At 35.6% G+C, this 13,527-nt stretch overlaps 1 protein-coding gene across 3 annotated transcripts in view; it reads right to left on the bottom strand.

Moving 5' to 3' along the window:
- Positions 1-11,661: 11,661 nt before the first annotated feature.
- Positions 11,662-13,527, bottom strand: part of dpydb (dihydropyrimidine dehydrogenase b) — a 162,307-nt gene continuing 160,441 nt past the window's right edge. For all 3 annotated transcript variants that reach the window (XM_056256973.1, XM_056256974.1, XM_056256975.1), the window contains 2 exons: positions 12,607-12,747; positions 11,662-12,204 (listed from right to left, as the gene is read on the bottom strand). In XM_056256973.1, the coding sequence (XP_056112948.1) occupies positions 12,040-12,204; positions 12,607-12,747 (306 nt within the window). In that variant the 3' untranslated portion in view covers positions 11,662-12,039. The remainder of the gene's footprint in view (positions 12,205-12,606; positions 12,748-13,527) is intronic.

The raw sequence follows: 13,527 nt of genomic DNA, 5'->3' as shown, positions 1-13,527 counted from the left end.
TCGTGTAGCTTCAGAAGACTTAATAGCGCAAAAGTCATATGACTACTTTTACGAAAGCTTCTGTCCCGCATTTATTAAAATTGCATGGAAAAAAAGCGAAGTTTGCTTTGCGAACATTAAAAAAATCACTTTGTTTTCTACAGAAGAAAGTAAAAAAATAAATGGTGACAGAATTAAAATTTTAAAACTATTTTAGAATAGCTGTTGTTTATGTTGTTTATGGAAGCTTGTTTCCGCCACTGAATGAAAAATAAAAAAGGTAATTGCGACTTTTTATCTCACAATTCTGACTTTTTTTCTCACAATTGAGTTTACATCTCGCAATTCTGACTTTATTTCTCAGAATTGCGAGATGTAAAGTCAGAATTGCGAGATATAAAGTCAGAATTGCGAGATATAAAGTCAGAATTGCGAGATATAAAGTCAGAATTGCGTGATATAAAATCGCAATTGCGTGTTATAAAGTCAGAATTGCGAGATATAAAGTCAGAATTGCGAGATATAAATTTAGAATTGCGTGATATAAAATCGCAATTGCGTGATATAAAGTCAGAATTGCGAGATATAAAGTCAGAATTGATTGATATAAATTCGCAATTGCGTGTTATAAAGTCAGAATTGCGAGATATAAAGTCAGAATTGATTGATATAAAGTCGCAATTGCGTGTTATAAAGTCAGAATTGCGAGATATAAAGTCGCAATTGCGTGTTATAAAGTCAGAATTGCATGATATAAAGTCGAAATTGCGTGTTGTAAAGTCAGAATTGTGAGATATAAACTATTCTGAGGGGTAAAGTTTGTCTTTTTTCCCCCTTAGAATTGGCCTGATAACTCGCAATTGCGAGTTTATATCTCACAATTCTGAGAAAAGATGTCAGAATTTCGAGATATAAACTCGCAATTATGTGTTATAAAGTCAGAATTGCGAGATGTACACTCGCAATTGTGAGAGAAAAAATCAGAATTGTGAGATAAAAAGTCGCAATTCTGTCTTTTTTTCTCGCAATTGCGACTTTATTTCTCATAATTGCGACTTTATATCTCGCAATTGCAACTTTATTTCTCACAATTCTGACTTCATATCTCGCAACTGTGAGATAAAAAGTCGCAATTATTTTATTTAATTTTTTTATTCAGTGGCGGAAACAATAGTTGTTAGAATGTTGTTGTATACAGCATATCGTTTAGACAGCACGTTCTGATTTAGCAGAGTTAGACATATTTTGTTGATCCTGGAACAACATTCCTTTTCAAAAAATATCTGGGAAATGACAGTTGAATAACACTGATAAGCACCTAACCCTTGCTGTAAGCCTAAACTTGACATAAACTGTAAACTTGAACCTCATATCTGATTGGTTGAATAGAATGTTGTTCCAGGATCAACAAAGATGTTCTGCGTTTAGACATTGAGGTGAACATTGATGTTTTAGGCCTTCATGCCAGCGGTTCATGACAGAACAGCTCTGTCAGCGAGTACGAAACACAGTCGGTATCAGCTACAGGAAATTCACATCTTAGCTCAGAGGCTCAGCAGAAATGTGAATGTCTGGCCTCCAAAATGACATCTTTTTACCCACGCTGACAAAGAGATGTAAAAATAAGGAGCGGGGAAAGTGTGTGCAGGACGTTTATTCTTAGATTAGAGTCTTATCTCCTAGACCTAGATCACAGAATGAGGTAGTGATTTCCCAAATCAAATGGGCTATACTAGTGCAATACCCGTGCAAAATCAGTTTTTGTGTGTTTTTAGTAATTGTTGGTTTGGTATGTTTGATTTGCTGAATAGCCTAGGCTACTATTACACAGGAGCCTAAACTCTGAGAAAACGATAATGTTAAGCGCACCAGAATAAAATATAATATTCAGAATTAAACAGTGTGACTTACAGATTCAGTTAAATCGCTACTTTTTCAAAAATGAATCGCTACTTTTTCGAAAGTGAATCGCTACTTTTTCAAAAATTTATCTACTTTTTCAAAAAAGAATCGATACTTTTTCGAAAGTGAATCGCTACTTTTTCAAAAATGAATTGCTACTTTTTCGAAAGTGAATCGCTACTTTTTCAAAAATGAATTGCTACTTTTCAAGTGAATCGCTACTTTTTCAAAAAGAATCGCTACTTTTTCAAAAATGAATTGCTACTTTTTCAAGTGAATTGCTACTTTAAAAAAAAAAAAGAATCGCTACTTTTTCAAAAAGAATCGCTACTTTTTCATAGTTCTATACATAGTTTTTCATAGTTCTATACATAGTTTTTACATTGTAATAAACGTATAATTACATTGCAATAAACATAATTACATTGTAATAATTGTATAATAAGACTATAACAAATGAATAATTACATTTTTTACAATACTTTTTTCAAAAAGAATCGCTACTTTTTCAAAATGAATCGCTACTTTTTCAAAATGAATCGCTACTTTTTCAAAGAGAATGTAACAAAATAATAATGTAACAAATGTATAATAATAATAATGTAACAAATGTATAATAATACTGTAATAAATGTATAATTACATTGTAATAAACGTATAATAAAACTAATGTATAATTACATTGTAATAAACGTATAATTACATTGTAAAAAATGTATAATAAAACTGTAATAAATGTATAATTACATTGTAATAAATGTATAAGACTGTAACAAATGTATAATTACATTTGACACTACTTTTTTCAAAAAGAAATCGCTACTTTTTTCAAAAAGAATAATGTAACAAAATAATAATGTAACAAATGTATAATAATAATAATAATGTAACAAATGTATAATAACACTGTAAAAAATGTATAATTACATTGTAATAAATGTGTAATAAACGTATAACTACATTGTAATAAATGTATAATAACACTGTAATAAATGTATAAATACATTGTAATAAACATATAATTACATTGTAATAAATGTATAACAACCTTGAAAAGAATCGCTACATTTCTCGAAAAGAATCTGTACTTTTTTACTTCAGAAGTAAACAGTGTAGTGGACTTAATGCTTAGCTGACAGAATGTTTATTTTTAAACCACAATTTTTAAACCACAACTCACTCTAATCCCAGAATGTTTATTTTTAAACCACAACTTCAATGTGTGCTTCTTTTACCGATATATGAAGAGTTTGGTTCCAAAACGCGATAAACGCCATTTTGAAAAAAAATTAGTTACTGCAAAAATCAGTATTGTATCTGGTTGGTATTGAAAAGTCAATGTTTAATTTTAAGTAAAATGCGATATCCGCCGTGTTATTCTGTCATGTTTTCTCCCTTTCTTTCCAAACCGCGACAAACACCAGTCTCCCTTCTCTGCAGAATGCGATATATCCGCTCTCAACCAATCACAACGCACCATTCCACGCAATGTAAACAGTAACGGAAGCGCTTTAAATACACCCGGCTTCCTAGTTTTCTTATCGATTTTGTACTTTTCGATCAACAAACAAACAAAAAAAAGAATAATTTTGAGGCATTGATGAACCTGTGGTTGTTTCTGCGGTGGGTAAGAAACGCAAGGCATCGAAATCGAATCATTTACGTGAGGAGATTAAGAAGATGAGGCACTCGGGAGGAGGAAAAATGTTTTCAATCTTCTTTACAGTTCTTAATAAAAAATATTATACTAATAAACTTACGTTGTTGTGTATTTTCAACAGTTTCAATATGAAAAAAAAAAACTTTTATATTGATTCAATGGATTAACTGATTTTGATTTTTTTTTTAAATGGATTTATTGCATTTTGGGGGAAAAAATAATCCGTTTTTATAATAAATCTTTGAAAATCAAAATCTGGATTTTAATTTTTTTTGTTATTATGACCTATAAATGCTATGTGAAAGTTTGAAACAGAAAATAGTGGTTTTCATCTTTCCACTTTCTTGGTAAAGAAAACACATTTTTACTCAAATTAATCTAAATGGATTTATTGCGTTTTGGAACCAAACTCTTCATATTTACCGATATCTTTTGCATTTCTAATCCAAACAATGTCAAACTCGGCACTGCACTTACTCGTGCCCGTAGAAAGACACCCGTCAAGTTTGAAATCCATCGGACTAACGGTTCGAGAGATATTCGATTAACAGACAGACAGACAGACGTTCCTGTAATTTATAGATAGATGCAAATTATAAGATGGTCTTCTTGCATTTATTTTTAATGACTTAAGGAGAGGTTGGCTGTAAGATGCAGAGCATTCACAATGGACGAGATCTCGCTGTGAATGTGTTCAATTTCTCTATTCAGATCAGTGTATTATACCACAGAGATAAAGCAGTGTTTTATGCTTATTGAAACAAAGACCGGCTTGATTGGCCAGATGCCTGCCTTTGTAGGGCAGGCTGAACTTTGGATAACTTTAAACCTAATGTATGAGGAGGTTTGTCAAATTTGGTCTGTGAAAAATGATATACATGATTTACAGACATCTCAACTCACCTACACTGATGATTGAAGAAAAGGAGAAATGCTTTGGTGGAGTATTATTCATTCTAAGTGACTTCAGCTTATATTCAGCCAGTGGATAGTATTGTTATGCTGCGTACACAGAACAGCAGACATTGTAAATCATCTTATTGTTGTATTTTACTTTTCGGCACTGGAATTGGTTCTTGTGAAAGGATTGCTACGCTAAAGGGAATAACCAGAACATCTGTCATGTTCCACAAACTAACAGCTGAAATAACAGTAACTAGCAACTAGCCTACAGACATGTTTAAGACAAATGGGTGATTCTGTATTTAGAGATACATTTGACATCAACCAAAAGTCAAATGTTCTTAATAAGCATTTATTCAGTGTTCAGTTTACTAATTGGAAAACTAAAGAAGCCATGTTTTCTCCATTCATATATTTTAAGGAAAAACTTGACAGGACAGTTTGCCAACTACAAAGAAAGTGTGCGTGAGAGACTTTTAAGTTTAAATAGTCTCGTGTCTATACATTCAGATGTTAAAAGATTTTTTAAGATTATATAAGAATTGTGATATTCATTAATGTGATTTGCAGTATGCTCTTTGAAAACAATAACATGTTTTGTCATTAATCTGCATTGTGGAAAACGTCCAAACTGTGTTCAAATGAAATATATTTAAAAGGTCAGAATCATTATTTACATCTACATTTATACAAGAGAGATTACTGACAATATAATTTTTGTATTATTATTACTTAGACTACCATTCATACGTTTGGGTATAGAGAAAGATTTTATTTCAAAAGTGACAGTAAAGATCTTGTTACAAAATATATCTATTTCAAATGATAGGATATGTTTTCTGAGCAGCAAATCAGCATATTGATTTCTGAAGGATCGTGTGACACTGAAGACTGGAGTAATGATGCTAGTAATGAGTTTTTGAAATAGTAATAATATATTCACAATATTACTGTCATTACTGTATTTTTGATCAAATATGTGCAGCCTTGGTGAGCATAAGAGAGTCTTACACCAAACCTTTGAATTGTAGTGTATATTAAACATGTTATATTTATATATAAGTTCTGCAAGTGGAACGTTGAATAACACATAAACGACTATAAAAAAGTTTTTTTTTTTTGTGTTTTTTTTTGTAGTACAATCAAAAGTCTGAAAATATGGTTCTAATGAAGTCATTTAAGACTTGTAACCCATAACAATTTACATAAAGTTGATGTTTAATTAATATACTATAAGAGCATTGCTGCCACTTGTGTTGATGAAATTTTGTGATTCAGTTCACATGGTCAATCCCAGTACAGCAACCTGAACATGTCTTGTTCGGTCCAGAAAGTCTTTGTGTGATATTTTACCTATTGGTAAAAATCTGATATTCTGAAATAAAATATTTGGAATGAATGGAGATTTGGAATGAAATACAATACAATCAGTCAGTGAACAACAAATATCCATAACCAATCATCCATAAATATACATAAAGAGAATTAGTCCTGTTTTGTCTTCAACTTCTCAGTCTTACAAGGTTTAAAATTAGCAAGTGGCTTCAAAATCTGATTGGCAAACTGTGGAGGAACAGGCAGGGGGGTTATTGGCGTGAATGCTTGAAAATTGAACTGGGATTGTTTGCACCTCAATAATGCTCGAGATGGAAAATTGAACATAATTTCGACTCACTGATTCTCAAGAAGGGGAGAGCGTTAAAATAACTGCCAGTCGTGCACTGCACTGGGCTTTTGTGTGTCACTATATCACACAAACCAAGTTTTGCTTCTCCTCCTCCTCCTCCTCCGTGTAGGCTTCATTTACGTTTGATGATAAAAATAATAAGGAGAGAACTCCATGACTCGATGCAGATTCGATTAAAGACCTACTTACTTTTAACAATAAACTTTTAGCGCTATAGCTCGGTGCCGTGGCTGACTGCTAAAGAAAATCAACTTTAACCTGATCAACCGATGATTCTCCCTATCCCTCATTTCGGGGCTCATTTTGACAATGCTGTAAAAGCTATTTCATAGCCATTGTAAAAGTAGAGATCGATGGTGAGGGAGGATTGCCATCGGATCGTATCTCCTTTGGCCAACTCAAAAACCCAATTGATCTGCTGAAATCCAGGCTCAAAGGGAAAAGCACGAAAGCCTGCTCGCTCGCTTCTTTGCCCCGGCCCCGATAGGCTGTAGTTTAGAGACCATTTTATCCCCTTTTAAAGTAATCACCCCCATTACCATCTATCATTGCATTTGTCAGGGGAGCTTCATTTAACATCTGTGCAGGGAGACCTGTGGAGAAGGCCTACAGTCCACGCTGCTGGACCAGCCGGTCCGTGGGTCAGGACGGGAGGGAGAGACACTTCACTGGCAGCCTGCAGCTTTAGGTGTCTTCATCAGAAAGGGTAACTCCTCTCCTCCGTTGAGGAACGACCTGCAGCGCAGATCTCACCACCGGGGGAAGGAAAACGAGAGCTCTGAAGGTGTTTTTCACGGGGGTGTGCCAAGGCTTGGCAGGAAGGTGCATTCGTGAAGAGAGCAGGCCAGGACTGAGCTCCGGCGTAATGGCTGACCAAATGAGATTAGCATTGGCCAGTGTTCCACAGACATCCTACCTCCACCAGTCCAATTGAATTAAAGCAGCAAACAAGACTTTATATCTTTATGACTGGGAGGGAGCCACAGTATTGAAAACACTGACAAGGGCCATTGTTGCATCCTGGATAGGATCGTTTGTGTTCGTGCAGCTGTGTGCGTGTGGTGTACCATCCTGCCGTGCACCGCTTTCTCGTTTTTAAATATACCTTCCCCACTGTGAGAATTGATAGGTATTTAAATCTACACAAACAATTCAAAACGTGCATGTGATAAACTCATTTAAAATAAACTTGTTTAATTAAGTTACATATTGCAGCTATAAAAATAAACATTTTAAATTCTTATTAAAAAACACAAAGACAATCATTAAAGGAAATTAACTCAAGCATTTAATCATTGGCGGCCATGGCTCGGTGCTGTTGTTTTATGGAGGAAAAAAATAAAATAAAAAATTATATATATTAAAAAGGAAAATTTAAAGAGTCACATATCTTGCAGAAACTTCACCAATTTTTTTTTAATTCTGTCATAATTTCCAGTGTTTTTATTGTTAACCAAAACTATTAAATTGTTTACAGTAACAGAAATAAATCTAAAATAAAATAAAATATTGGATGGAAAGACTTAAACTTACACAACGTTTACACTTACGGTCTGTCGTGATGAAGAAGGAGCCGAGCCGCAAGGCGAAGCTCTCGATTTACCGGTCAATCTACGTTCCTACTCTCACCTATGGTCATGAGCTTTGGGTCATGACCGAAAGGACAAGGTCCCGGATACAGGCGGCCGAAATGAGCTTTCTCCACAGGGTGGCTGGGCGCTCCCTTAGAGATAGGGTGAGAAGCTCGGTCACTCGGGAGGAGCTCAGTGTAGAGCCGCTGCTCCTCCACATCGAGAGGAGCCAGCTGAGGTGAGGTCAGCTGTTCCGGATGCCTCCTGGATGCCTTCCTGGGGAGGTGTTCCGGGCGTGTCCCACCGGGAGGAGACCCCGGGGGAGACCTAGGACAGGCTGGAGGGATTATGTCTCCCACTGACCTGGGGACGCCCCGGTATTCCCCCGGAAGAGCTGGAGGAAGTGTCTAGGGAGAGGGAAGTCGGGGCATCTCTGCTTAGACTGCTCCCCGACCCGGCCCCGGATAAGCGGAAGAGGACGGATGGATGGATGGACTTAAACTTATTTCAGTTAGTTGTCAAGGCAACATTTAAATTTTTTCAGTACTAATTAAAATATATATTTTTAAATGAATTAAAGCTATATAAAATATTTCTAAAATACAAATGTTATTATAATAGTTTAAAAATTAATTTTAAACTTTAATGAAAATATAAAATGAAAACCTCAAATATAAAAATAAAATATTTAAAAAAAAAATAATTTATTCACCCTCATGGCGGTTTAAAACAAAATTGTGATATGTGATAAACGATTTTGTTAAAAATGACCAACTGCTTTTTAAAAACAAGACAATACTAAGTGAAAAAGCAAAGTAAATACCCAATGATGGCCTTTGTTTCATATGTTTTTTTGCATTCCATTTTTGCACTCTGTGCATTCCGGGCCTGCAGTGAACAACACAACGTGGCTCGGTGCTGTTGTCTCTCTCACCTCTTCAGTCTTTCATAGTGGAGAGAAATGAAAGGCTCTCTGCCAGCCTCCTGCCAATGCCAATTAGCCCAGGTCAGAGGTCACAACCCTCACCAGTGGCTGTGATTCGCTCCATGCTAATAGCTTTAATGATTATTGTCACATCCACATCTACAACTTTGCAGGTAGCAACAGTCAAATTAGATTTGTCAAGGGACAGGTCAAACCCGTAGACAATAGGGCCGTCATGGGAATTAGAGGAAAACATGTTCATCCTATTGCAGTCAAAGGGAAAAGCAAAAAGTTAGTACTTGTATATCAGAGCAATGCTGGAGGATTGCCTCAGAACAACATCACGTAAATACCCTTTAGGTAGAAGATGTTCTGGTGATCTTGGTCCATTGGGTCTGATAATAAGACGTTGTGGGGTTACTGAGGTGAACCCTAGTGCAGGCATTTTAGAGCAGTATTCATATGTAACGTTCACAGCATGGTACCCTCTACTGGTTAGCTTATGAAATTTCTACTTTTTACAAGGCCTAGTGAAGAAAAAAAAGGTCTTTTTATGAAAAAATTATTAAGAAAAAAATGGATATTCCTTGTTAACACCAGAAAGAACGAAGGAGTATTATTAGAGGAGAACATATTTTTTTTTGTGCGTAAATAAATCAAGATTTCTGTCATTTTCTCTAATTCAGGAATAATCTATTATAGATTATAATCTATAATAACCTATTAATAAGTAGCTTTAATAGTTTTTTTAACATAAAACAAAACATTTTATGTTAAAACAACTTTATGAAAAAGGAAAGTTTAAAGAGTCACATAGAAGTGTTCTTTTGCGTGGAAAATATAATTTTTCTGACATAAAGGGATAGTTCACCCAAAAATAAATAAATATAGCGCTATAGCTATAAATATTCTGTCATTTGATATTCTGCTATAAAATTCTGTCATCATTTACTCAACCTCATGCCATTCCAAACCATTATAGGTGATTAAAAGGCTAAATTCAATCTGTTCATCATACACTGTTCATCATTAGTTTTGCAATCTCTTTATGAACTTTTTGAAGAGTGGTAGTGGTAGTTGCGTAGATGGTCAATGGAGGGACAGAAAATGCTCAGATTTCATTACAAATATCTCAATTTGTGTTTCGAAGATGAAACGAAAGTCTTATGGGTTTGGAACGAGATGAGGATGAGTAAATGATGACAGAATATCCATTGTATGGGTGAACTAACCCTTAAAACAAAAATGAAAATGAAAACTGAAAATATAAAAGCAACATTCTTTATTATAAATACAGTAATAGTCACCTTCATGTCATTTTAAACTTGTATGATTCTCTTTTTTTCTGTGAGATATTTTAAGAATTTTTTTTCATTCAATGGAAGTCTATGGTAACCAAAACTGTTTGGTTCCCAGTAGCATTATTCAAAACATCTTATTTGTATTCCACAGGTTTAGAATAACATGAGGTTGAGTAAACAATGATTTTTGGGTGAATTATACTCTTATGTGCTATTAGGAAGCCCTGCGATTATGTTAAATTATGACATTATGATCACATCATTGTTTTTTAATAAACATTTATAGATTGCAGAACATGTTTCTTTGCTTTTTCTCAACCTAAGCGAGCATTGAGTACATCCAACTCATACAGTTCTGTATATGTCAGAGAGGAAGAGCCCGTCTCCATGTGCCTTTCGAAAAGACATGGACATTATGAAAGAGCCGCAGCTTCCCTGTGTCACATGTGGGCGTTACGACGGAAAGGTCGATATTATTTTTCTAATATGGCACTCAGGAAGGGGAGCCAGAGGAGGAAAAGAGGGAGTGCTCTCGCTTGTCTTATTAACATTTATGAATAATTTAACCTGGCACGCCTGGCCATGGTCCAGGCACATCATTTCTTAATTGCAATCAGAGGGAGGAAGTAGGTTGATGCACAATGATGTATGAATGACAGGCAGGGGAAGAGCTGCTGCTTCTCCAGCACACAACTTACTGACAAAACTATCACTTTTACTTGTTATCGACCTGGTATTTAAAGGATTTTGTCCCTATATTAAAAAAAGAACAATTTAATATCAGGCAATGAAATGCAAGAGCAGTGGAAATGATTTAAAGCTCTTTAAAAAGTATCTGCGATTTTTTTTTTTTTTCCTTTCAAATGCTGTTCTGGCAGCTAATAATGAGTGCGCTTAAGGGACTTCAGTAAATTTGCTGAACCTTCTCATCGTGCTTGGCATGGTTGCTAATTTTTCAAAGGCAAACATTTTTACAAAGCAAGTTAAGTCTCAGCCAAATTAATGGAGCTCCAGTGCAAACTTTAGATTTATGGAGGCCCGCTTTTCTTTCTAATCCCTTGTTATTGTGCGGCAATAACAAATGATGAAATAACTCTGACATGTCTGGCTGCTGTTTTTCAAAAGCAGCGTTTTCCTGCATTTCAAACGCCAAACCACTCAGAGAAGGAGCGGTCTGCATCTCGGAGATGAAAACGATAGCATTTTAATTAACTCCTTCTACAGCCTTGTCCACTGCACCCAATCGGATGCTTGTTCGCAGATGTAACAATTATAGGAAGATCATATTAACACAACAGAGACTGAGCATAAACCTTTCAGACGGTTTGTATCAGCTCCAATGAATGCGTTGTTTTGCAAAACAAATCAATTGGGACATTAGAGGAACCGTTCTAAACATCATCATTAGAACAATTTGTTCTGTGTCTGTGTTTAAACCTAAAGCTGCTCTTCGAGAAGCCTAAACAATCTGACAAACTGTAAATGAAGCTGTTTAAACTTTATTCAAATTAATTATGGCTCACACTTGACAATTATTTAAAGAGCATGTTTTTGGAGATAATTAGCTGATCGTTAGAAATCTATTTATACATAAATACGTCTTGTGATTTAATTACTTATATTAAACGGCTTAGATATTAGATGTTTCATTATTATTAATCACAGTTAGCAGTCACACAATTCATTTTCCCAAGTTTCAAAATTTGTATTGTGAAAATGAGACTTCAATACTGTCAATTATTAATGTTCTTGCTTTGGTATTCATTTATTTATTTATTGTCATTTATATCAGAGATAACAAAAGCACTTAACCATCTTTCTCAGTCAATCCCCCCCTTTCACTTTTGATTGTTGTATCTTATGGGAAAGGGACAAAAAAAAACAAAAAAACGCACTGTGTTGTTTCGAAATAATGCAACTCTTTTGTGCCAGCACAATTATTCTAGCATAACTGGCTTGGGAATATAAAGCAATTATTTCTGCTGGCTAATTATTCGTTTTCATAATAAAGGTAATTTTTCACACAGCAATTATAAGTGGAATCGATGCTTTGAATGAGATGTCGCTCTTTGGTTTTCTTTCTCTCCGGTCAGGTGGAGCGACAGTGTGCTTTAGTAAATGGGATTAACAGGCAGGCCCCTCTTGGGCACGTACGGCGTTGTCCTGGTAACCATTTTGATGCAGTCGATGATGGGGCACACGCTCAGGCAGAGAGTGCAGCCGGTGCAGCTGTCCATGATTACAGGAAGATGGGTCTCAGGGTCAAACTTAATAGCCTGCAAAAGAAGAGGAAGGGGAGGAAAAAAAAAAGCTATTACATTAGAGCAATTATCGACTCTCCATAGGAGGATTTCCCCACTCTTGGGAGAGCTTTTCATAGAGGTAAAAAAAGCAACAGCAATGACAGCAACGAGCACAACAGTGCCGTTCTTCAAGGGAACTAGCCGGGCTCCTTCATTGCGCACTGGCTTTATTAATTTCAGACTCTTTATGTTTTCCAAATGAGGGGGCCAACGGCGGTGAATGAGCTCTCCAATCGAGTGACCTCCAAAGACAACATTTAATCTGAAAACATTTGCTATCTTACCATATTTCAGCTAAATTAAATCCAGTAGTAATTGCTTTCCCATAAATAGCATGTGCCATAATGTGTAATTATCTGATCTGTGCGTCTGTACCTGGTAGCCCGAGTCATTGCAGGTCATGTAGCATTTGCCACAGTTTATACACATCTCTGGATCGACGAGGGCCTGCACTTGTTCTGTGTTGTCCAGCTCCTGGTAGGCGCCAATATGCTTCAGCGCCCTGGCAATCACATCCTTTTACAGGGAGGAGAGGCAGGGATTACAACGGCAAGATAAACAGCCGTAGCGTCTCAAAGAAACAGTTTGAAAGGCAGCATTCCGTTCTTAAGTTAGCTTAATTAAATCTGCGCTGGAAGGAGCGGATTGGTTTTGATGTCTGACTGGTAGTTTGTGATCTCCATTTCCTCCTAGAGATCCCTCACAGCATAATCACCTCGAGGAATAAAGCCTTTTAATGTTATGAGCAGCATCACTGCGTGTGCTACAAAAGACAGCGTCAGATTACAGGAGGACAGGCTGCTGGAAGTCTATGGTAACCAAAACTGTTTGAATATCAAAATATCTTCTTTATGATCCACATGTTTGGAATAACATGAGGTTGAGTAAATAATGACGTTGACGTGTACGTTTACGTATCGTATGTATTAGAGCTGTCAAATCAGCGTGTTAATGTAGGGTGATTAATTATTAAAAAGGAATGTGATTGAAAAAATGAAATGCAATTAATCATACCCCCTGACCTGTACATATTTTTTCTCTTTTTTTCTTTAAACATGTCTTAAATAATGTGACACTCGCAGCGTAAGATACTTAAAAACAGCGGGACATGATGCAGCAGTCATATGACATTTGCATGTGTACTTATGACAACAATTACAAAATAAAAAATAAATAATCACTGAAGCTAATTAACACTACTGTTCAGAAGTTATGGGTCGGTAAGATGTTTTTAAAAAAAAAAAGTATCTTATGCTCACCAAGGCTGTGTTTATTTGATCCAAAAATTATAGTAAA

Source organism: Rhinichthys klamathensis, unplaced genomic scaffold (assembly GCF_029890125.1).
Source record: "Rhinichthys klamathensis goyatoka isolate OS25496 unplaced genomic scaffold, OSU_Roscu_1.1 h1tg000134l_1, whole genome shotgun sequence".
NCBI lineage: Eukaryota > Metazoa > Chordata > Actinopteri > Cypriniformes > Leuciscidae > Rhinichthys > Rhinichthys klamathensis.
The sequence above is the reverse complement of the archived record's forward strand: the minus strand, read 5'-3'. Positions and strand labels throughout refer to the sequence as shown.